Source organism: Esox lucius, chromosome 1 (genome assembly GCF_011004845.1).
Source record: "Esox lucius isolate fEsoLuc1 chromosome 1, fEsoLuc1.pri, whole genome shotgun sequence".
Classification (NCBI taxonomy): domain Eukaryota; kingdom Metazoa; phylum Chordata; class Actinopteri; order Esociformes; family Esocidae; genus Esox; species Esox lucius.
The window spans coordinates 33,541,320-33,566,288 of record NC_047569.1 but is presented as its reverse complement, the minus strand read 5'-3'; the positions used below and the strand labels follow the sequence as shown (position 1 = coordinate 33,566,288).

General features: G+C 43.8%; 2 protein-coding genes across 3 annotated transcripts; both read left to right on the top strand.

Annotated features, from left to right (window-relative positions):
• Positions 1-215: 215 nt before the first annotated feature.
• Positions 216-12,432, top strand: clptm1 (CLPTM1 regulator of GABA type A receptor forward trafficking). The gene is made up of 15 exons (XM_010872576.4): positions 216-391; positions 3,789-3,913; positions 5,575-5,698; positions 6,346-6,504; positions 8,293-8,410; positions 8,500-8,585; positions 8,680-8,800; positions 8,913-9,157; positions 9,283-9,376; positions 9,897-10,024; positions 10,179-10,241; positions 10,322-10,417; positions 10,521-10,656; positions 10,936-11,103; positions 11,214-12,432. The coding sequence occupies exons 1-15, from the start codon at positions 341-343 to the stop codon at positions 11,411-11,413; spliced, it is 1,914 nt and encodes a 637-aa protein (XP_010870878.2). The 5' UTR covers positions 216-340; the 3' UTR covers positions 11,414-12,432.
• Positions 12,433-13,154: 722 nt separating this feature from the next.
• On the top strand, positions 13,155-24,155 carry relb (v-rel avian reticuloendotheliosis viral oncogene homolog B). Of its 2 annotated transcripts, XM_010872586.5 has the most exons (11): positions 13,155-13,516; positions 15,452-15,463; positions 15,635-15,819; positions 17,851-18,138; positions 19,633-19,799; positions 20,184-20,275; positions 20,399-20,530; positions 20,701-20,805; positions 21,053-21,268; positions 22,255-22,326; positions 22,706-24,155. In XM_010872586.5, exons 1-11 carry the CDS (start codon positions 13,483-13,485, stop codon positions 23,194-23,196), a joined length of 1,794 nt encoding a protein of 597 aa, XP_010870888.2. In that variant the 5' UTR covers positions 13,155-13,482; the 3' UTR covers positions 23,197-24,155. The 2 variants fall into 2 exon arrangements, with proteins under 2 accessions (XP_010870888.2, XP_010870904.2); XM_010872602.5 differs by lacking the exons at positions 13,155-13,516; positions 15,452-15,463; positions 15,635-15,819 and adding an exon at positions 16,526-17,302.
• Positions 24,156-24,969: the final 814 nt, after the last annotated feature.

Sequence of the window (24,969 nt, the reverse complement as noted above, 5' to 3'; positions counted from 1 at the left end):
AAAATAAAAAAGACGAGGAGTAGGCTGGCAGGTAGTCGTAGGGCAGGCAGAAGGTCAGCGCACAGGAATCAAATAGACAGGAGAAGTAACAAAGGGTCGTGATGGGACGCGTGAAGCCTGTGCTTCGAGGCGGTGCAGATAAAATACATGGAACGGCTGGGGGTCCCTGTGGAGAGGGTTAAATACCTTCTCTACAAAGACGATACCAACTTGAAACAACAACAACAACCAGAGACGATTTTCTTTGCAAAATACGTCACATCGATGATGTAGCTATCTATCTCAGCTCACGCGAGGACTGCGATTTCATTGCGAGGCACAGCAGTCTGCGACAGAGAAGATGGCGTCGCAGGAGATAGAAGCTACTCCGCCAACCATCAGCAACGGCGAGGTAAAAATGAATGAACATTTTTGACTGTCTTCAGTGTGTCACTAAAACAAAAAGGGTTCAATGTTTACCCGAGAGCACTACGTTGCAGGGTATATATTATTAAGTACGCTATCGATAATGTCCCACGGGCTCTGACGTTGCCAATGCCGGTCGGTTTTAAAACGACCTCCTGTCTTTCACGACGTGTTGGTTACAGTATCTTGACAATATAGTTGGCTATGTTATTTTCTGATAAACCGACATTCGAGCAGTCGACAAACGACGTTATCATTTCTGAGTAAAGTAATTAGGTCGGACGTTACTTGAACTTACAGATGGTTACCCGTCTCGTGGCAATGAATGGGTGAGTGGATTATTGGGTTAGCCAGCCAGCTTCAATTCAGTAAGCTTGCCATCGTTAGCTATCTAGCTAGTTAGTTAGCCATTTGATAGCTATACAGCTAATGTTAGCAAATTTACGTTAGCTAGTTAAGATAGCTAACGACAATGACAATGCCATTTTACCGGCAACAGATTTATTTGACCATTAGCATGACGTTTCACGGTCTACACATGACTACTTCGAATAGGTCTGCTGCACATCAACGTCAATTTCAAAACTTATGACTGTCTGTAGCTTATGATAATACAGTATTGAGCTTCCTGTGATTAAAATTATTACTAGCTTGATTAGCTAACGTCAGATCAGCTACGGAAATTGCTTTTCCTTGTAGCTAGCTAGTTAATTTAATCCGATAACTAGTTACTGTTCCCTTTGATTAAATTCACATCCGTCCTCAAGCAAACCTTCGGGAAAAAAACTACGGATTTGCGCCCGACGTACACTTGCTTGGGTAGACATTCGGTTTCCATCACGTTATTGATTAAACTGGCCAAAACGTTTGCATATCGGTACATGTTACTACACTGTCATTCCCATCATTCCAGGCGGCTTACTAGTTTTCTTTTATTACGCGTCATATGGGACAATAGCATATAAAGTTAAGTGCACATTCAATCTGCACGTAAGTAATTTAGCAATTAACTAGGTGGGAAGACAACACGTCTGTACAATTACAGTAAGTACATGTTATTGTCAGCAGTGTAAAAAATGGTCAGTGTTAGTCCAGGAAAGGTGATACTGTTAGTTTTTGTGGGGGGCCTGTGAGATTGTTAGACACTATGTTTTTGAGAAGGGGCAGGGATGAAGCATCAAGGGGAATTTACTTCCACCATATGGGTGCCAGAGCAGAGAAAAGCTTTGACTGGTTGGAAGTTGACCCTCTGGGATGGGACCGCTACCATATCAGAGTTGCCAGAACAAACTGCTTGGTTAAGGATGTGGGGTATGAGCAGAGACTAATGGTATCAGACTCTTCCCAAAGCCCCTCCAGCGTTGTCTTGGTAACATGCTGAAAGAGGAATCTTTGCCCCAGTCTTAGTTCCTGAGTGCCTTGGACTTGATGGCTTTGTTTTTCCTCTGACATATCTGGGACCTTATATAGGTAGATGTGTCTTTGTAAATAAAGTCCAATCAATTGAATGTGTCAGGTGGACCGCTATCGGATTATATATAAATCAAACCAGGCAGGGGCTCCAGTTATAGGTTGAGATTTAACTGGGATAAATGCTTGCCGTTATAGGGGCTGTATAGCTTCTCGTGCATTAGGCATCGCTGTTGGTTGTAAACGTTTTTACTCTGTGGCCTATTTATCTAATTTGCATTACTGAATTAGTCTCAGCTGGGTAAACTATAACACCAGTTAGTCATGTGCACGTTGTAATTATTAACTGGTACTGGGGCTGGGGGCTAACATTCTTTTGGAACCTGGTCTGTTTAATGTTATACCCTCCTGAACAAAACTGCTAACTGGAATAACTAACTGGAATGATCCAATTAACATCATCTTAAGGAAACTGCTGCAGGCTAAAACACTCTACCGGCCTGGTTTAGATTTAACCTGTATGCCACAGTGCTCTGTGTTCAGACCACCTTTTGGATAGTGTAGTTCCTTGAAGCCTTCTGTTCTTTTGTGTTGGTTGCATCTTGGTTTTCTCCTCCCCAAAAAATCTGTTCTCTCTGGCCTTCTTTTGAAAATAATCAACAGTAGTCAAATAGAGGATGCATGGTATATGCTTGTATCTAATGAAACATCCTCCTCTACTTGTCATTAAGCAGATTACATTTACAGGGTCCCAAAATAAATATGTAGTTATACAACAGGTCAAATTTTATTTGTATGACACTTTTTTTTGGTGAAACGAAGAGCAGCACCTTGTTTTAAGACAATATTTAGTCTTTTGTGAATGGAAGTCTGCAATCGGGAAGCACTCTTCCACTAATAAATTAGAATCTCTTTCTCTTCTCAATTTCCACGTCATGCAGAAAACATTTACGAATGACCTTTTACAAAATCTGAATGTCATCGAGGATGTGATTTTCAGATGGTGGTTCCCATCTTCTGAACTGCCATGTGTTTGTGTTTTGTGTCTCTGGGCAAAAAGGCTACATGAGCATGTTTAGCTAACATGTTCTGGACTTAGTATGCCATATTAATACTGCAGTCCCCATAATCCATTTAAGTTAATTACCGGTTTTGTGTAATCCCCATCTGCTTTATTAATATAGGGTAAATACTGACAGCTATATTGTTTTATTTATACAGGAAAATCTGTCTTTTTGTAGTTGCACCTTGTATTATAGCAATAATAAGACATACACACATGAAATGTATAATAAAATAATTGAAAATACTAATCTCTTCATGTAACTATATCTTACACTCTCCACTTTATTGGCAAAATGTTGTTTATAGAGCATTTGCCAAGAAGAGGTCGGGCAACTTTTCTATTTATAGCAAGTTTTTATTTTGTGTAAACCATTGGTGGTGTTGGAAACTGTTGCACAGTCCACTTGCATAACCTTTCATCAACAAGCAAAAAAACCAGTTTGATGTAAATGCTTAATGCCTATATGAATGAGGCTACGTTTTAAATTGTCTTACCTTGTCTCGTTGCACTCAATTGATGCCTTCGGGATGGACTGGGAAACTGACATCTCCATCATGGTTGTAGGCTGGGAAATACAAGAAAATGAGTTGTTCAGAAATGAGTTGGAAATCATTCTGAAGTGAGGTCACTGTGATTTACTTCGTACAAGACCAAATTCAAACTATTGACTGTGCATCTTACATTCCATGTACATTTTACAGTTCTCACCAGAACAGTTGCGGCAAAGGCAAGGAAACGTGCTTAAACCAAAGATTCGAGTACTGTATCCGGTGATAGTAACTTCAGGCAAGAGCATTGGTGAAATGAAAAGCAAAGTGTTTGCTGTTGGGACTGTTTTTAAGTGCAAGATGTTTTTGTATTAATGTCTCAGTGGGTGAGGGTGTGACCTGTCACTCTCTCTCTGTAGGTGAGCAGCAATGGAGCAGCTGCTGCTGATGGCCAAGCCGTACAGACCGCAGCTGGGGACGCCGCCCAGCCGCCGCCAGCTCCTCCCCCTAACGCATGGCAGGTCATAAAAGGAGTCCTCTTCAGGTGGGACACGCACAGGGAAGAACTGCAGGCAGCCCCTGTTGACTTGACTTCAAAATGAACTGTGTTACTGTCCTAAGGTTGACAGATCTGAGCCACTACCTCCGGTGCATTTACCACCATACCACTGCGGTGTGGGTACCATTTTGGCTATTTTGCAATACATTTATATGTTAGTCATTTAGCTGATGCCCTTATCCAGAGCTAGTTAAAGTAATGAGATCGTAAAACTCTGCCCTGGCCTTCTGTTATTTCAGCTCCCTGTGCTATTGCTTTTCCAGTTTCTTTTATCGGCTATCCGTTTTTTAGATTGGTGAAAACCATTACACGAAGCCTGCTATTCGGACAACATGCCATATTTTTGCAGCACATAACGAGTCAACCCACAAACCCCGCCTTAAAGTCCGGGGCTTGGCACCGAGTGAGAGCCGGGCTACTCTGCCATGGCCTAGTGGTCGACTGGCGCTGCCTCGTGTCAATGGAAACAGAAACATTTCTGGACTTTAGGGTAAAACACCAGTGTTTGGGATCAGTGGAAACGAGGCGTAAGAATATTTCACAAAGTGTTTTTTGCACTAAAACCAGCTCATAAATCTGTAGAAAGTTAGGAGTAGTCGAGGACTCCTAAGTCATAAGACCAAATCACAAAGAATCCTAAAAGGGCTTCTGCCGGGTATCCGCCTCATAAACAGGTCGCCGTTTTAGAAAAATGTAATGATACTGAGCCTTTAACAAGGTATCACCTTAATCGTGAGGGTATTATGATCATAGTTGAGCTAGTCAGAGATGCTGTCACAAAACCAACAAGCAGAAAGCAACGTAGTAACATCGGACATCAAGGTGGTAAAAACTCTGCTAAGGTCCTAGCAGTTCTGGACGTTGGCGCTGTCATTTGTAGGATGGCCAATTAGTCACCTCAGTGAACTTGGTGTAGTTAGCACAACACCATCCACTTTGTCACTACATCGCTCTACAGGTGGAGTGGCCCTTTCGGCACATGTGATGCCAACTGGTACCAGCTGATCTGTATGTCACTCTTAGAATGCGTTGGAGTTTTGTTTCTTCTATTGACTACATATACATTTATTTTTAGATTATTTAAGTACAGTAAAGCGCTTTACTTTTTCCAATTTGATCTCTCCTGTAGGCTAGGCTAATTACTCAGCTCGAATGAAAGATAAAATCACCTGCAATTTAAGATGTACAACACAATTTTCCTTACTGCTGAGACCTTTTTTAGTGAAGCACACCTTGACCCGAACACACCAGCACCTGATTCAATTAATTTTGCTCTGTCACAAGTGTCCTGCCTTAAAGGTGGGATTTTAGTTGGTTGACTTGTCAGTATTTGCTAGGTAACTTCTTCAACCTAATGGAACTGCTTCTCATTGCTGTTGGGTTGTCTCACCGGGTTGAGATGCGAAAAGAATGCTGGTGCCAACGAGGGATCACAATTAAATTGTTAGGGGGCATTCATTAGTATCAGGAGAATTGTGTGCCATCGTAGCAGCAGTACGGTGTGGGAGTTTCATGCAGTTGCAACACATTCCGCAGCTATATTTCAGTCAACAGGTATCATCCTGAACCCGATTGTGGTTGCCTGCAATGCCAATCAAACCTATGTTTTTTTTTTTTCTCACTGCTTGTCCTCATTTTCTTTGCAGAATCTTTATAATCTGGGCCATCAGTAGCTGGTTCCGCCGGGGGCCTGCTACTCCGGACCCCAGCACCCCAACAGGGGCGCCGCGGTTACCCAGCCGAAACCTCTTCCCAAAGGAGAGCCTCATGGTGAGACAGCCTATTGTTCTGTATTAGAGTTAAGCCACGGTCATGTGACCTTGTTTACTGTCAGATTGACCTTTGGTCTGTGCCTGCCGGTGTGCTGTGCTAGCGCTCTTGGTGAGGTGTGTGTGGGTGTGTGCGCGCAGACCGCTGGTTTCTGATGAGCTTGGTCCCCTCTCACTTCTTGAATTACTGTCCATAATTAGTACACAGTGTTGGACAAAGAAGCTGCACCACCACTACTTGATTTCTGGGGCTCAACGCCTGATAAATTAGCCATTGTCGAGGGGTTGTGAATTCACATTCACAGGAGATTAAGCACCACGGGTAATTTTTTTCTGGTGCACTTTCTGTTCTGTCAGATGTGGACTTACATCTGTTAAATATATACACTGTCGGGTTAGAACAAAGCAGGTCGTTTTCTGTGCTGAACACAACCCCAGGCAATATCAGTTAAATCCATTCCCAAAAGGTTAAGGAAAACTAGGGTTGACGGATCTCGGGAACTTTCAGTGAATTCCCTCGATTCCCAAGTAATCCTATTTCAGAAGGGGAAAAAGCAGTAAATAATATAATCCTCTAAAGTTCCAGAGATTTTACAGCCCACAGAAGTACTCCTCAGTATTTCCTAATCTGCCCTTTCTGCCCCTCAGGACCTCTATGTGTACATCTCTGAGGATGAGGTGTTCTCTGACTTCAACAACACACGCTCCCTGTTCTGGTTCCAGAGGGACTTGGTCTATGGGGACTGGAGCACAGGGGTGGACGGTGATGGCTGCTATGAACACTCGCTGGACCTGGACATCCCAGAGGTGAGTGGGAGAGAGACTGGAGGGGTAGTGTGGCCAGGTTGGGAAACAAATGACAGGTTGGGGAAAAAAATATAGCAAAAGCTGATCAAACCCAACCTCACTGTGAAACCGATGGCTCCGACTGGACTGAGTAACTGGCTAACCAAAAAGAAGAAACTACATGTTAGCATTGCTCTGATGTGTTATACAGAAGTGACAGTCTTAGATGCCGACTACATTGTCATCCTTCCGAGGTTATAGTTGTAGAGAATATCCTGATGAGTAAATATCCTCTATAAACTACGTTGCAACTGCTTCAAGACCACAGACCTCTTTCAGCGATGGCTGTTCCCTGTACCAATAAACTTAGGAAAGCTTTTTATATAAGTTAATGTATCTTAGTTAATTACGTCTTCGCTGGAAACATTGGATCAGCAAGATTATGCCTTCTAAAACTGAGATTTGGCGCAGGAGGATTTAATCGATTTTGTCTTTGGATTTGTTAAATGCGTCTGAACTATTGTCATTTGCAATGCTTAAGGTTGTAAACCAATGCTGACGTTTTGTATGAGAATAAACTACTTTCAGAAGCTTGGCAGCCTGTTAGGAGAGTTGAGACAATTACTAGCTTAGTATTAGACCCCAAAATGTTAAGTAGGGTGACTGTGTCCTCAAGATGATACATAACCAACCACATATTGATCTGAATCTTCCTCATTTGGCACTTCCATCAGGTTGACTTATCTCAGATCAGGTACAGATTTTTCTTAACAATTCACAGGGTCCTGTCAACGTTGGATGGGAATTCAACAGATAAAGTTAGTCTTGGGTATCATTATCCAGATCTGAGAGGACCGCTAGCATGTCCAGCCACCAACGAAAGATGGTACAAAAGACTAGAATGCGGACAATAGGGCTGCACGATTTGGATGGAATATTGAATCTCGATTTCTTTGAAAAATATTGCAATTACGGTTATGACTTGTGATTTTCAAACGTGTGTCAACATTGTAGATAATCTCACTAAAAATAGAGATCATAACCTACATAATGTGCTATTAAACTGAATAATAATCAAGTTAGTTTGTTGTTTTCTGTTTTACACTTACACCAGTTTGAACTATTTGTTCAACTGCTCATTTAATGCAATGGCAGTTTGTTCTGTTTTCATAGCTGGTTAGGCAAAACTCAACCCTTGACCTATGTATTCGCCCATATTAAGCATTTAGCATATTAAGCATTTGGCGCTTGCTTGAAGCACATGACTTTGCTATCAGTTGCAGTGCTGACTCAAACGAACATTGAAAAACCAAGTATTTAAACAAAATGAATCCAGGTATTTAAGTAATCTACAAAAATACCTACAGCAGCCAGGAGAAAAACTATTAGGGATGTATAATGCGTTCCCATTGCCTCGAACATCTCATATTTTCTTAAAGCTGAAAATCACGTAAGTTGGCGATTTGGATATTGCACATGTCAATATCACAATTTCGATTATAATTGGGTAATGCACCCGTAGCGGACAATATATATTGCACATGGTACCATTCAATAGGGAACTGCTGATACACTCCAGTATACTCCTCTTAGATCCATTCATCTGATTTTCTGGTTTGGATGCATGGAAACATTTCAAAGTCTATATTGCTGTGAACCATCCCTGGTTATTGTTTAGGCTTGGTAGGTTCGTTAATGTTACCTGACCCTCGGGCGACGTCTTGGCTCTGGGGTTTACCATGACATGTCTTGTCCTCTTATTCAATTTGTACCACCAATTGCATGTCTCCTCTGATCCTTTTTGCGCAGAAGGTGCAGATGAATGGTTCCCTTTACATCCATGTGTATTTCACGAAGAGTGGGTTCCACCCCGATCCCAAACGCAAGGGCCAGTATCGTCGACTGGCGACTGTCCACGCCACGCGAAGTAAGTGTCTGGCTCGCACACACACGCCAGACCTTTTTCTAAATGTGTGTTATGTTCACTGCTTGACTCTAGTTTCTCGACTCTTTTAGTGCTCAACAAATTCAAACGCAGGAAGTTTGTGAAGACCAAGAACCTGTTGACAGGGGAGACCGAGACAGACCCAGAGATGATAAAGGTCACAAAATGTAACCATGATGATTAAAAAAAGAAAGTATGCGCATAGTCGGCAGGGTGTTTATTGAGTGCCTCTCTACCTGTCCCGAACACAGCGGGCAGAAAGCCATGGCCCTGTGGAGGTCATCTCCCACTGGCACCCCAACCTAACCATCAACATGGTGGATGATCACACACCCTGGGTCAAGGGCTCGGTCCCCCCCCCTCTGGACCAACGTAAGCTCCACCCACCGCTTCTCGCTCATCAGTGGGCCAAACCAAAAGCAGATTCTAGGGGTGTTGTTGGAAGTCTTATCCACTCAACCCCATACCCTTCTTAATACCCCAGATGTGAAGTTTGACGCGGTGAGTGGGGACTACTACCCCATCGTCTACTTCAACGACTACTGGAATCTGCAGAAGGACTACTATCCCATCAACGAGAGCCTCCTGACCCTGCCACTGCGCCTGTCCTACTGCCCGCTGTCCCTGTGGCGCTGGCAGCTCTACGCCGCCCAGAATGCCCGCTCGCCTTGGAACTTCCTGCCCGAGGACACCTACGAGCAGTCTGACGAGGACCAGGACTCTGTCAAGGTCAGGGGTCATGGGTGTGGAGCAAATGAGGGGGTGGGGGGGCTCGAAAATGGAGCGTCTGACCTGTCCAGACTTCTGATTTGAAGTCTAGAATGCTGTCACTATGAGTTGTTTTTCCTGTGTAGGTGGCCCTGTTGGAGACCAATCCATACCTCCTGGGGGTGACTATTGTGGTCTCCATCGTACACAGCATATTCGAGTTCCTGGCCTTTAAGAACGGTGAGCTCAGGACACCTGCCCTTGAACCGCTTCGTCCGCGTTCATCCCGGTCTGAACTGTCGCCACCTAATTGGTTAAAATACCAGTCTGTGGCAAAGCTCTGAGTCGGGCCTCCTCTGTAAACATGACCTTATTCTTCAGTCCCAGATACAGCATTCTTGTGTTTTTGCTAAACAAGGAGTACATTGATTTCCAATGGAACTCTTCGTTTGTCCTGTAGCGTTGCAGAGGCTGTTGCAGTTTTGGCAAACGTATGCATTAAATTGTATGCAGGCGGCTTGACCGAAATGATCAGACAAAATCCAGTTGATGCTGTGGGGACATTAGCTGTCTGTAATAAAACTGCTATTGATTTTATTCTGATAAGCTTAGTCTATATAATTTTTAAGAAGCCTAACGATTGTTCTTCATCTTTGATTTAGTCAAGAGCCATTCAACACAGTGTAACTAGCCATCCGGGTTAAATGTACAATTCATGTGTGAATTGTAAAGGACCCCGTACAATGTGTGTGTGTCCCAGACATCCAGTTCTGGAACAGCAGGCAGTCTATGGAGGGTTTGTCTGTGCGCTCCATTGTCTTTGGTGTGTTCCAGTCCCTGGTGGTGTTGCTCTACATCCTGGATAATGAGACTAACTTTGTGGTTCAGGTCAGTGGTTTCCTGTCTTTTGTCTTTTTATCAAGTATTCATTCCAAGTCCTTTTTGAAATTGAATGCATCACTTGGCTGTGTACACGTCTGCCATGACCTTTGAACCCGTGCACAGTTGTGCTTTTACTAGTTCCTGTGTCCCAAACCTTCAGGTCAGTGTGTTTATTGGACTGCTCATCGACTTCTGGAAGATCACAAAGGTCATGGATGTCAAGGTGAGATGGAGACCTGGTGTCTGTGTGGTTGGCAACGTAAGTTCATCCCTCCTTGATAACGCTGACTTTTCTTTCTCCAGTTGGACAGGGAAAACAAAGTGTTGGGGATCTTCCCACGCCTGTCAATCAAAGACAAGTCAACATATGTGCAGTCGTCCACCAAAGCGTTTGATGATGTAAGGAAGCCCGTTGTCACAATACCATTGCCTTTATGGAGCCCCTCACATTGAAAATGCTGTTCCTTTTATTTATTTTTTAATTTTCCTCTTGTGTTCGTAGATGGCGTTCAGGTACCTGTCATGGCTGCTGTATCCTCTGTTCGGGTGTTATGCAGTCTACAGTGTGTTGTACCAAGAGCATAAAGGCTGGTACTCATTTGTACTGGGCATGCTCTATGGCTTCTTGTTAACCTTTGGTGAGTCATGCCTGGTGGTGGTGGGGGGGGGGGGGGGGTTGTGTAATTGGTCCAGGAGGTCCTAGTCTTCTGTGAAGGCCACGCCTCTGAAGCTCAATTCCACAGTCTAGCGCAGGTTGCTCTCTCAATCCCCGTTGACGTAGCCTAACCCCTGTTGACTGTCAATCATTATCTCTCGAACGTCGTCACTCATGTGTGCCCTAATCAATAACTGAATTGTACTCGGGATAGGCTGGGATGATCTAATGGGTTGTCTCATCTGCTCTGTGATTGGCTCAGGCTTCATCACGATGACGCCGCAGCTTTTCATCAACTATAAGATGAAGTCCGTGGCTCACCTCCCGTGGAGGATGCTCACCTACAAGGCCCTGAACACTTTCATCGACGACCTGTTCGCCTTCGTCATAAAGATGCCCATGATGTACAGGATAGGGTGTCTCAGAGACGGTGCGTTGACACACCTGGTCCCAACGCCGCTCACGAACACACACACACACACACAGACATTGATATTAAAACCTGTAGATGCCTGTCATAACTTGTCTCCCCTTTCCCAGATGTGGTGTTCTTTGTCTACCTGTACCAGCGTTGGATCTACCGAGTGGACCCCAATCGGGTCAACGAGTTTGGCACAAGTGGCGCGGACCCCAACGGAGTGGTCTCAAACAAGGACAGCACAGCCCCGGCAGAGGTGGCAGCCACACCGGAAGCCCCCGCCCTCACAGAAAAAGCAGAGGAGGAGAAAAAGAACGACTAAGCCAAGCCATCCAGTCAGCCTTCCTCACCCTGGCTCCTGGGGCGAAGAGGACGAATGGGGAAATGGGCAGAGTTAAATGTAATTTGCCAGGGAAAAGGAGTCGTTGTATTCTGTCATGGACACCGCTACAAATTTCAGTTTAACTCTCCCTTGTCTTTGTGGGGATCCACAGCGAATCATATTTAATGTAGACTTTCTAATTTTAATTTGACCATTTCCTAATTTTTTGCAGTTCAAGTGAAGTAAAACAAATGTGATGTACTGTATTCTCTAATTTTCAATGGGTAGAGATAATTGGCCAGGTTGTGAGCATGGAAGGCCCAGTTCTGCAGTTGGCTGGTCAAAGTACTCATCTCTGCATTTTTTTTAGAGTGCCGGGAAGAAAGAAGGCCAAGGAGCTTTGCGGTGTCTATGGGTTCGTTGTGATTTATTTTTCATTCCATGTGTGAATGCTATATGTAATGGGGTACCTGGAAACTGGTGAGTAATGCGTTAGGAAAGGTTCCAGAGCCGAGTGAGAGGGGAATAGAACCAAGATGGACGTCCCTGTCCAACACTATCCACGAAATGCAGTGGCTTCCCTCATTTTTAAACAAATGGTTGATGTTCCAAACTTGAACAAAAAAAACAGCCTTGTAGGTATTAATATAAATATTAATATTAATGATGACTTTTCTTTTTCTGTCACTGGATTTATTTTGTATGTCCTGCAACTGTACAGAATCTCTGCTTGTAATGTCAATAATACTGATGTCAAATGATCTAGCAATAGCTGATTTTCAAGTATATTTGACCTGGACTTCAATTTTTGATTTATTTGTTCTACAACGTTCACTACACTAGCAGGATCACCATGACATATCCAGCGCTGTCTCTGAATGGTCACTGTCAGGTGTTTAAGAATAATTTAATTTTTCTCTTTAAAATTTGAGTGCCATAATTCTGAGATGGGTTCCATGTTCGTACATATTGAATTTTTAACACATGTTTATAGTAAAGCGTAAGTGCGATTTAAAATGTCTATGAAGATGTTCTTTTTCATGACCTGGAGGTTGGTCACCGATGGTAATTATGAAGGCCTCTGGGTGATGAGAGGATGACTCTATGATGAGAGGATGACTCTATTTCTAATGGTAGTGTGTTAATTATTAATGTAGCAGTTCCATTTTGGTGGTGACATATATCGTCGTACAAAAAATTTACACTATTTTGTGTGCCCACGTGGTGTGTATTACTAGAGATTTTACCCGGGTCACCACTCGGGTCTAAAATATTGACGATTTTTGTTCGTCGTAAGATGATAGTCTGGTGCGTTTGTTCATGGTTGGCGACCCATACTTGGAAGGTTTTACTTTCTATTTCCTTGAATCGACATGGTTTTCTTTTTACGTTGATTTATTCCAGCTCTAGATGGCAGTGTTTTCCCTTTTAGGGAACTGAGTTTCGACTGAGTAGCAATTAGCTATTTTACACGGTATATCATTGGTTATATGCACTCAGGTGTCATGCTGTCTATTCTATACAGACTGCGGCGACCTGCAATATAACGTATGTTTGACAAAACGCAAATAAAACGTTCGCAATTGAATGACGCAACCTTGAGAAATGTTTATGCCGTACAAGTAAAAGAGTATTGTTACTAGCCCCCCCCCCCCGGCTAATAACAACCAGCTCTATTTACGCAACTGTTTTTAACTAAATATTGTTGGCCAAATTATTAGCAGACTTGGGTTCATAACGCCGAACGAACACTGCCCTGGGGTTTTCCCATGCGGTGACGTAAGGGGATTTCCACCTATCCAAACAGCCAGTCAAATACATCCAGCAAATGCGGAACTAATGGCTCAAACGAGTGGGGCGTGTCATCTAATGTCTGAGCTATTCGCATAGGTTGCTGGAGCGGTAGAACCTTTTTAGTTAACGGAACGCACGTCGAAGCAAGAAAGTAGAGGATGATAGCTAGTAGTATATTAGCCTAGAATTACTACGACATGATCGGTCCCGGTAAATAGGACAGATTTTAAACTTCGCGATCAAGCATCTTATTTCCAGGATAAGTCGTCGGTGCGATGAGAAACATGAGTGTCCAGAACGGTACTTCAAGTAAGACACTTTCCGTATACATACTCTGAGGTCATCTGTACGGTGTCTATTCTGTTTTCAAATTAGCATGCTCATGTACCTATTTGATATAATAGTGTTTCCCATTGTCACGGAACTGTTTAAATGTAAGCGGCATACACTACTGTGCTATCCAATTGAGTTTGTGGATGTTGTCATTCTTCAGAAACGTGACACTGACAGCCAACACCCACTTCAGAGATATTACGCTCTCTGGTCTACCGGTTTAACCTATATTACTACAGGGTGTCTGCGTGTCTTTAAAAATATATAGGTGTAATTTAACTTTACATTGTGTTAAAAACCGTTCTCAAAACTCTTGAAAATACTATCCCAGATGCTGCTTCTGCTTAACTTTTGCGAACACGGCAAATTCAACCTTGAGTATTACATACCTTATGTGTGTGATATTACGATTACGCAGGATGCGTTGCGAGAGCAGCGAAGTAATTTCATTTGGTAGATAACGACTCTAGACATGTGGAACATGATCTAGCCCTAATGATTATGGATATAGTGTTATTTGCCTATTACCAAGATAATGCATAATTCTTATTATTCCTGTAAAAGAAAGTTTCTACCCTGCCCATATGCCGGTTTTACTGTGGTGGTTGCTGTGGTCATGCGAGTCACTTAGCTTTTCTGCCCTTCACCCAGAAGAAAACAGTATCGAATCTACTGCTGTAACGTTCGACCCATTTGTGGGGAAAACGACTGTCTTTTTTTATATTTGTTGCCACGGTTGAAGAGATTTCTACACTCCCTGGCCATGCGTTGTCTTCCCGCTCCTTGCACCAATATATAGAGAAACGGAGAAAAAAGGGAGAGGGGCTTTGGTCTAAAAGGCAAACATCTACATCGCCACCCACTATGTGGGACTTGTGACGTGGCTCATAGCAAGTACAACTACAGTGTTAAAGTAAAATGGGTAATTTGACCCGGCTTGAATGATTAGCCAATTGAGTTAAACTAAACAAGTGCTATTGGGCAACCCAGCGTTTTAGACATTTATTGCTGCAGGGGTATTAGGACCCCTGGGGGGTATTTGGCCTCTCCACGGGGGTACTTGAAAACATCATGGCACCATAGGCTTACTAGTGAAATAAACAATTAGGGGGTACTTCAGAGGTGCTCCAAGCAGAACAAGATTATGTTGGTGCTACAGTTACTGAAAAGTTTTGGGAACCAGTCAATGTAGGAGGTATGCTGTTTTAGCAATAATTCATTCATTTAGCAATAATTTTTCCATGGGCTTACTCAACATTTTTGCCAGTGGCTCTTCACCCGAGTGAGCAATTGGGCCTTACTCAACAAGCCTGTTAAGGTTTTACGGTCAGAGATTCTCACCAGCAACTCTAGTTTACTGACATGACTCAATCACTATGCTATCTGCATCTCTGGGAACCAGCATCGTATCCATGGTTGCGCTTAACCGGCAGTGCATGGAAGTTCCACATGACCTTAAACAAAATGGACCACACCGTCTGGACACATCATAGACATCAATAAGACATCAACAAAATATAGAAGTATTCTGATGGCTAAAGTAGTAGATCAAGGTGAGATGATGTACCATGCCCTTTAGTGGAAGATCCAGCTCTAAAAATGGTCAGTTTGCCAATATGAGTTCATTTCTGGAGTGGATTATTAGCATTTTTGTGGTTTGTATAGACCTAGAAATTGGTATTAAATTGCATTCCAAGTGGCATTAAAAAGGTACTTATAGAACCTGCAGATATCGTGTATTACATTGTCCTTATAAAAGTTATTACTCATGAGTTAGCTAATTGGTATAAAATTCTAATCCAGGTGGCGTTTAAAAGGTTTTTATGGAACCTGCAAATATCCTGCATTACATTGTCCTTATAAAAGTAATTACTCATGAGTTAACTATATTTCCTTCTCTCTGTTCCACAGCAGACGATTTGGGTGAGTATACAATAAAGCAAGTCCTTCTCATACCATAATGTTGTATGTAGCTTGTTTAGGCTGTGGTTCCCATACGGAGACACCCAGATACGAACACAGCAGCTCACTTTGAATGTCCCCAACATTGTTTGTCGAGTGGTTCTCATTATCACATTCTATAAATGTTTTCAGACATCATTCAGGATTTGATCTCTAAAGACATAGGGTTTCCATGTCCGCCAGAGACTGAATTCAGTCTCCCCAGACCTACACATCCCCCTGCAGACCTGGACTTGCAGCCCCCGAACTGCAGGGTGAAGCCCAGGATGCCCCCCTCCTCATCCCCCTTGCTGGTGTCAAGGGGCACGTCCTCCAGGGTATGTACCGACAGGCCTTACAAGGGTTTAACCAAGAATACATAACAATAAATAGACTGTTGATGGAAAATGTAATGTTTCATAAACAATTAGCCCCCAGGAGGGAGATATTTCGTTAGGCCACTGGTTCCCGGAAAATGCTATTTTTAATGGGTTAAAGGAGAGGTTGTCTTTTAGTTACTATGTAGTGCTTAGCTTTGATTTTTGTAGCTAGCCTGGTTTGTTTCAAAGAAACAACTTATCTGCCAGTGTCTTAGTTGATTGTTGTTGGAGACAATGTCACAGAAACATATAGCGTACTGTAAACCACGTGGTCCACATGTACGTGTTTGCAATCCTTTGATGTTATCAAAGCTGTGGTCTACTGCTTACTTCATATAATATGGGGTGTGCACCATGGTAGACAGACGACTACAAGCTAAATGAAACCCAACTTATGAAAAGGAACTTGTTTGCCTGCATTCACTGGTACTTTTGACCTGTAAGGCATCTCTTTCATGTTGTTAAAACATTATTATTTTTTTTTATTGGAATGTTCATTAGATTTTATCAGAGCCGCTGCTCTTCTTCCTTGGGGTCCAGAAAAACCCAACACGTGACACGAAACGCTTATAGACCGCTTTTAAAATGTATTATTTGAATAAATACCAATGCAACTAATTTGTGGTTGTGTAGATTGTATTTGGTTCTTTAAAGTTTCTGTTATGGGTAATTAAATATTCTTTCATTCATTTTCTAACTATGTTCCTTTTCAACCAAGAGAGATTACATGCATATTGCTGATGTTTGTTCTGTACATGCGGTTAAGGGCAAGGTGTGCAGCTCTGCCTTAAGTCTTTTTTTTGTTTGTTGTGCCTGCTCACACTATTGGACGAGACCAGAGCCCTGTTGTCATGCCTAGGTAACAGTCTGGAACTCACAGTGAGACTAGTGTGGTCTGTGACTGAAAGCACTGCCTTGTGACACACTGTTAGTTGACACACCCCCTTCTGCTGTGCGTTGTGGCCTCCCGTGGGGGAGGAGAACGGATTCAAGGACTCTGAGAAAGGGTGTAATCTGATCCCTACTTTCGCTTTGCCTTCCTTGTTGTCCAGGACCCAACCCTTTTAGGTTGAAAGTTCACATTCTTTTCAGCTTTTCCAATTCGTTGATATGCTTTAGACCATTTCAGCTTCCTGTTTCCTGAGCATGCGCCTCCCGGCTCAGTTGGCTTAATGCTATCAGCTTTTGTGTAGAGGCGGTAAGGCATGCCCCAGACTCTGCAACAAACCATGTCTAGAAACAGCAACAATGATCTCACACATGCTTGATCTAGGTATAGCGGTTTTGTTTAGATAGACTAGAGCTGTAGTTGGACTTGTATTAACGAAGGAAGACGACGATCTCTGAAGTCGGTCAGCGTGTTTTTCTTTGTTTCCTGACTTGCTTTGGTGAATTGTTTCTGGCCTGTAGGGATTCTTCACACAGGCTGTTGATTAAGAAGGTATGTGGTTGAACCAAAAGTGTAAAGCCAGAGTGGGTGTATGCGTATATATTTATATATATATTTGTGTGTGAGAGTGGGAGAGTTTTTCCCCCCCCTGTAAATAATAATCACATGCCTTTGTTTCCTATCTGATTTAAGTGTACTAATGTTAGTATTGTGAGGACTCAGACAGTCAGATGGAGCTACAGAGATTTCGATGTGCTGGGTGAAAAACAGTCATGCATCTCCACGGCGTGAGCTGGTGGAGAGACGGAAGTGTACAGGGGTTAACCAGAAACGGAAGATGTTTGTTCTCTAGTTCAACGGTCGACAGGGAGGCATGCTAGCGAATATGTCAAATGAGGACACGCTGAGAAAGTATTCGTATGTCGATAAGATATTCTGCGCTGCTTTTTAACAGCTCCTCGCTATTTGACCGTCAGTGCCATGAGATTGATGTTTTGGATGCAGCAGCTTTTAAATGTTTTTCATTTTCTTTGGCGTGGCCATGTTTTGTACATCGACCGTTCATCACCCTGCCTTGACTTCAACCAATGTGTCCGTAGGTAAACTGCCCCGTCCATCAGCACCCCGCCGGCCCCAGAGAAATGTCGGCACATCGCCGAGGGGGACGGGTATCCGCCGGACCATCCAGGGGGCAGACGTGTCCCCCTCAACAGGGCCAGGCAGAAACGGATCTGCTGGACCGGATCCTGGAGAGGCCCACCCTGGCTGTGGCGGAGCAGCCCAAAGAGAGAGGCATGAGGTTCCGCTACGAGTGTGAGGGCCGCTCGGCCGGTAGCATCCTGGGGGCCAACAGTGGGGACTCCAGCAAGACCCTGCCTGCCATAGAGGTACCCTGATTTGACCTTCAGAACACTAGAAGTGCCAAGCTTTTTTAGGACTGACCTTCCTGCCAGTGATGAGTAATTTTGACTAGCATAAAAATAAATAATGAAAAAAAATATGGCAGTTTGATAAATATTTAAATATGCAAATGACTAATGTGGTTATGTTTTTGAAGTTCTTGGTTGTCATTAAATTAATGTATAAAAGTTATAGTTTTAAATAACCGGGCAGCATTTGCATTGCTTTGTTTCTGTTTCTGCGTGCTTGTGTGAAATCTCTGTTATCCTTGTAAACATTTTGAAATTAGTTCAACACTTACATTTCCAGAGAGATTTTCCATTGTTTTAGAAACCTTATATTTCTGCTACAAAATAGAAATCCAAGCCATCTTATCTGTAGGGCCTAAGTAAGATAAGACACTTTAAAACAGCTAATAACACATTCTGTTGGTGAAAAGAATATTCTCACAACATTCATGTGTTACATAGACGTTAGCAAAGTCAAGTATGGGGGAGGGCGGGGTGCATGACTAAAAAAATTACTGAGATATTTCTATAAAATATTTTTAGTCAAAGTGACCCGCTTGGCCTTTTTAGAGTTAGGCTTACTGGTAATGCATTCTGACTGGTCATGTAACACTTAAACCGTCGCCTCATTCCTTATGGGCGGACATGTTTGAATGTCCACTGTGTATGCTGATCATTCTGGCATCAGCCAGGTGGATGGTACATGATGATGGTGGTGATGGTGGTGGTGCTGGTGGTGACGGGGGGCTTCTATGTAAAGTATTCCCGGCTGTTGGGATGGAACTGTACCAATTCCACCCATTTGTGTTGTTATTATGAACAATTACACCCTGATACCCTGGCGCCAGGTGACGCCTGCTAATGACGGCAGGGCCTGTCACTCAATGATCCACGTCAGAATAAATGGATCCAAGCCCGACATTGTTTGTTCCACGCGTTCATTGCATTCATTGCACAGGATTTGTGTTGTTTGTGTGGGAAATGGAAGGAGGTTGATGGAATCTTTGGTGGTTCCCCCCCCTGCCCCCCACTCCCCTCCGCCCTCAAACTTTAGAGGCAAGCATTGCGGCAGAGTAGGGAGGGGTTCAGTGTGGAGGAGATCAATGTAAGTGAAATAGAAAGTACCCCACAAATCCACACTTTGTGTGGTCCAAACAGAGGGGATTACCCCCCCCCCCAACAACCACCCCTTCCCACATTAAAGCACTATACATAACTACTAGCTACAAGGTACGGCTGCTTTCTGAGAACACTTTCAGACACTTTCAAGTGCAAGGTTTGACAGCGGAAAGGGAGAGGTGCAGAATAAACGTTGGTTATTCACCGTAGTTTTTAATCATGCTCTCGTTTGTGTTGGAGGAAGAATGGCGGTTATACTGATGCGTATTTCTCCAGGCCTCCCCCTCTCCCCATCCTCCTTTCATTTCTGTCATTTCCATTTCATTCACCATCTCTCTCTCCTCCCTCTTTCAGCTTCAGGGTCCCATTCAGCACATCAAGAAAGTGACGGTCACCGTTTCCCTGGTGACCAAAGACTACCCGTACCGCCCACACCCCCACTGCCTTGTGGGTAAGGACTGTGCTGATGGTACAGGAATCTGTGTGGTCAGTTTTAACCCCCACAACAACAGACGTCACAGGTATACCTCTCTTTCCCTGTTCTCTCCATCACTCTCTCTTTCCCTGCTCTCTCCATCACCTTCTCTTTCCCTGCTCTCTCCATCACACTTTTTTCCTGCTCCCTCACCAGGACTCTCTCTTTCGCTGCTCTTTCCTTCACGCTCTCATTCCATCACCTCCTTTTTCCCTGCTCTCGAATTAACAGTTTACTATTATTCTGCCAATCATTTTTGGTCTGATTGCCTTACTCCCTTCAACTCCTAGAAGTCCATATCCTCTTTCTTTCTCTTTATCCTAATATCCTTCCATTTGTTTGCATATTCTATGCCCGCACAGAGCAAATACTGGTTTACTGTGAAATAGATTGTTCTTAGTGGCTGTTAACCGACCATGTTTGTGTTCAGTTTTGCTAACCTGGGGATCCAGTGTGTAAGAAGGAAGGAATTAGACGCTTCACTAGAGAAGAGACGGAGTCAGAAAATTGACCCCTTTAAAAGTGAGCAGAGCCCTGACACGTGCACTGAAGTTATGGATTAACACAAAGAAACAATTCAAAGTTAGTATACAAGAAGTTGTAGGGTCATTGTCATGTGGTATAAAACCCCTCTCCGTTGTTCAGCGGGCCAGTCCAGGAGCATTGAAGACATGGATATGAATGTGGTTCGGCTCTGTTTCCAGTGTGAGCTGGAGTGGGAGGATGGCAAGAGAGACCTCCTCAATCCGGTTGTGTCCAACCCAATCTATGACAAGAGTAAGATCACACAGACACAGCCACATATACACAACGACATCAACAGCATTCAAACACAATACCAACCGGTATTAATATTACCACTTGTATGTAAATGTACTTCCTTCCTGAAACACTCAGCAGGTGCTAAATGTGTGTGAGTGTGCTTGTGTGTGTGTGTGTGTTGACAGAGGCGACCACCACATCAGAGCTGAAGATCAACCGCCTGAACATTGTTAAAGGACCATGCTCTGGAAAAACGGAGATCTACATGCTTTGCGACAAAGTCCAGAAAGGTGAGATATAGTCTGAGTGGTAATAGATAAATAAGACAAGCACGCTCTTATCTAAAAAATGAAAAAGGGAAGTTAACGCCTATAGGAAAAACAACATTGTGACAAATCATGTGCGATCTTTCCACAATTACACTGTTGAAGTAATGAAGCCTGACGGGGCGGTACTTGCTAAATGTGTTTGTGTGTATATGTGTGTGTGTGTGTGTGTGTGTGCGCGCGCATTTCTGTGTGTTTCTTGCACCCTCAGATGACATAGAGATCATCTTCAAACGGGGGTCGTGGGAGGCCAAGGCGGAGTTTGCCCAGACGGATGTTCACCGGCAGATTGCTATCGTGTTTAAGACCCCGCCTTACCAGGAACAGGACGTGGGGGAGGAAGTGGAGGTCAACGTGTTCCTGCGCCGTCTCTCGGACCACATGGACAGTGACCCCGTCACGTTTAGCTACCAGCCACAGAACTCAGGTCAGACAAGGCGCCGGCTCTGAAGGCTCCCTCTACTACATGCCAATGGCCCGGTTGTAGATCCACACACTGCATTACTGATAAGTTATATATGCCCTGATAGGGGCGTGAAAGACGCAACATTAGCTAATCCAGGAAGACAGTGCAATGTATTAAACGTGTCACAAGCTTTGTTTTACCATTTTATACTGAGGGTACTGGAAGCTCCTGAAACCCTCTATTCTCAACCACACAGTACAGGCACATATCAGCTGCTACATACACACACACACACACACACACACAGCCATTGCTCTTGTCATCTCTTTAGCCTGATTAGACTGACGCTGAGGGCTGCTTGAATGCATTGGGGAGACAAAGTTCTGTTGTTTCTTTGTGTTTCTGTGTTCCTCCGGGGATATTTGATACCAGGTGATGTTTGCGTAGTGGGCTACTTTAATCAAGCAGGGGTTGACATACAGTTGATGTTATACCAACACCTCTGCTGAAAAGCCAAAATGCTGCCAAACTAGAGACGTGAACGAAGCTCGATGATTCGACAAGATTTGTTTATCAAAACCATCAATCAGCATTTTACAACTTGCTGCTCCTCGTCGAGCTCACAAAACGGCAGCGCAAAGCATGAACAGACCCCACGAACAGACCCCACGAACAGACCCCACGAACAGACCCCACGAACAGACCCCACGAACAGACCCCACGAACAGACCCCATGAACAGACCCCATGACCAGACTGGCTACCAATGCAATTGGAGTGGTAAACTGTGATGCGATTTCAAACCTGTGGTTTACGGTGTCAAAAACCATGGCTGTCAGCCAGTCAGAATTCAAGAATCGAATGGCCTAGTTTATAATGTTGAATGATGTTACACCAGCCTGATGTGGAGACCTGACTGTTACACAAACAGATTGTTGTTAGAATTTAAGAACAACCTCGTAACCTGAATTGGGAAACAAATTACTTCTGTTTTGATGTTGTGTTCAGATCCATACGAAGTGAAGCGGAAGAGGAAGATAAAGACAGACATCAGCTTCACAGATCGATCCTGTGTTGCCGGTAAGGATTGGCATCATTCTCTCTCTCTCTCTCTCTCTCCCCCTCTCTCCATCTGAAACGCCTGCTGCCTATTTCAGGACAGAAAGTAAAAAAAGAAAGTGAAAAAGGGGTCAACTAGGCTTTCCACTGCAGCTTCACTAAACCAAATGACTGTTAGTCTGTAACATTTTCTAATGCAAGTCCACTTCCTGTCCCATCACAGCTAATAACTGTTAGTCTGTAACATTTTCTAATGCAAGTCCACTTCCTGTCCCATCACAGCTAATGACTGTTAGTCTGTAACATTTTCTAATGCAAGTCCACTTCCTGTCCCATCACAGCTAATGACTGTTAGTCAGTAACATTTTCTAATGCAAGTCCACTTCCTGTCCCGTCACAGCTAAGAATGTGGCTGCAGTGGAAGCCCCCTCATCCCAGCCATTTGAGGCCTTTCACTTTGGGCCGGCTGAGAGCTGTCCGGCTCTGGACGAGATGCCCCTTCCTGCCCAGCCAGGGGCCTCGACCTTGGGGGAGATCCACTACAGTGATCCCCAGGATGACAACCTTTTCAGCCAGACAATTAGCCCGGAGGACATCTGCACAATAACTCATCTACTGGAGTTGTATGACCCCACCATCTTTAGCTTTGACCAGGGGTCAAACTTTGCTCAGGGCGAAATGGACAATGTCACCCTGGGTGTATCCGGGCAGGACTTAGGCTACTATAATGACGTGCAGTTCAACCAGCTGGTCAACGAGAATCAGGCCCCACTACGGGAATCAGCCCCCTGCCTTCCGCTGTCCCTCCCAGGACCAGCCCCTCTGGACCTGGGCCAGTGTGATAATGACGGCCGCGGTTTGGTCCAGGTCAAGACAGAGGGTGAACTATGAGGGTCCAACACCCCCCCCCCCCCTCTCGTAATTGGCTCTGGTTGAAACGTAGCACCTGTGTAGTGAATGAGTTTGCTTTTGTTGTGTTGGTCCACAGACCAGAAATGTAGTGTGTGTAAAATCCCTAACTGTATGTGCTGTGAATGTCCTCTAAACCCAACTGAGGTAAGCGGGTGAGTTCAGACACACACCGTTTCTAGCAGTTTCTAGGTCACTGTGTATCCTAATGGTGTATACCCGTTGATCACAAAGGCCTCGCTGGACGAGCCTATAACGTAAGACCCAGTTCCTCCTTCCCCCACACACTACCAGATCCCCTGAAAGTTAAATTTCAACTTTCTAGAGAAGACCCGAGAGACCCAAGCCTCAGGGTGTCCCAAGATGCCTTCACCATGCTGCTAACGTTTGCCTATGGCTAAATAGCCTTGGCCACTCAGCACTCACAGATAGCATGGAGCTCCCTCCTGAGGAGCCAGCGATACTGACACAGCAAGTGTGCCCTCCGCTAGGACTATCTGTGCTTTAAGAGGACGTTGCAATGCACTCAGCAAATAGAAAGTGGACTCCGACTCGGCTCCTCTGCCTTGTCACTTTTATTTTTTTCATCCTCACATTGTGTACATTCTGGAGGACCAATGTCCACAAGGACTTACAGGGAATCCCTCACATCAAAACCAAGCATTTAACTGTTCATGCAAGATATTCTGTCTATGGAGGAATTGAGAAAGGGACCACTGATTCTCTAGTGTTTTTAATGTTTCTCTCCGATGAGACATTCTTTGTGTACTGAACGTTTGTTTGAATGTTGAAATGAGTTTCAACCTCTTTAATCCACCACGTGACTCTGTATATTGTAAAAACTAATCATTTACAGTAGAAAACGGCCAGTCCAACTTGCTGATCGCCTGTAGTTCATTGGAAATGCTATTCAATAAAACTTGTTCATATTCAGTTCAGCATTCCCGTTGTAGCATTTTGACTTTTTGTCCTTATCTTTTCAAAAATAAACTAATTACAAAAACAATAATGGCAAAATGATGGGCAATGGAGGGTTATTTGGTAACAATCAATAAATAATAGTCTCCCTCAGTAAAGATTTGCCCCAAAAACAGATTTTTTTTTTTGTTTGTTCATTCGCTACTTTACACTCAATGTGAGTCAGGTCTAACTTTTAAGTTTGAGGTAAAACTGTACAAAAGATACATCTTAAACAAAAAATACATATTTTGCACAAAACGTGTCAAAAGGCAAGGCGTTTTTTGCCAGGTTTTCAGCGGGGTTGGCGTCTGGGGATTGGGATGGCTTTTGCCAAGACATGATTCTGTGGTCAGTAAGATATTTTTGTGTGGTTCTGGAAGAATGCTTTAGGTCATTGTGCTCCTGGAAGATCCAACCATGACTCAATTTTAGCCTCCTTGACATAGTCAGTCATGCCAGAAATCCTAACCAGGTCGAAGGGCCTGTTAAAGTCCACCCTCCAAATGACACAGCAGGGATTATGTTTTTTCTTCTGCAAGACCATCCCTCTTCATCACACCCAACTCTGGTGTAACCATGGAACCTGGTCCTAATTAATGTTCCAAATATGTTTAGCAAGCTCCAGATAATGTTTATGGCTTAACGACAGTAAAAATCCTTCTTCTGGCAAAATATAAAATAGCTTGTTGGCAAGTCAAATTGTAGCTTTGCTGACTTGGGGCCCTCTAGATTTAACCAACTGCTGCACGTCTTCAACTGTGATTCTGTATTTTATATTTTATTATTCCTCAAGCC

Bases quoted from the DNA above. Each gene is read 5' to 3' on its own strand.
- clptm1 (XM_010872576.4), top strand. From the start codon at position 341: ATGGCGTCGCAGGAGATAGAAGCTACTCCGCCAACCATCAGCAACGGC. The intron at 10,025-10,178 runs GTCAGTGGTTTC...CCAAACCTTCAG, and splicing joins AGACTAACTTTGTGGTTCAG to GTCAGTGTGTTTATTGGACT. The intron at 11,104-11,213 runs GTGCGTTGACAC...CCCCTTTCCCAG, and splicing joins GATAGGGTGTCTCAGAGACG to ATGTGGTGTTCTTTGTCTAC.
- relb (XM_010872586.5), top strand. From the start codon at position 13,483: ATGAGAAACATGAGTGTCCAGAACGGTACTTCAA. The intron at 18,139-19,632 runs GTACCCTGATTT...TCCCTCTTTCAG, and splicing joins AGACCCTGCCTGCCATAGAG to CTTCAGGGTCCCATTCAGCA. The intron at 20,806-21,052 runs GTGAGATATAGT...TTGCACCCTCAG, and splicing joins TTGCGACAAAGTCCAGAAAG to ATGACATAGAGATCATCTTC.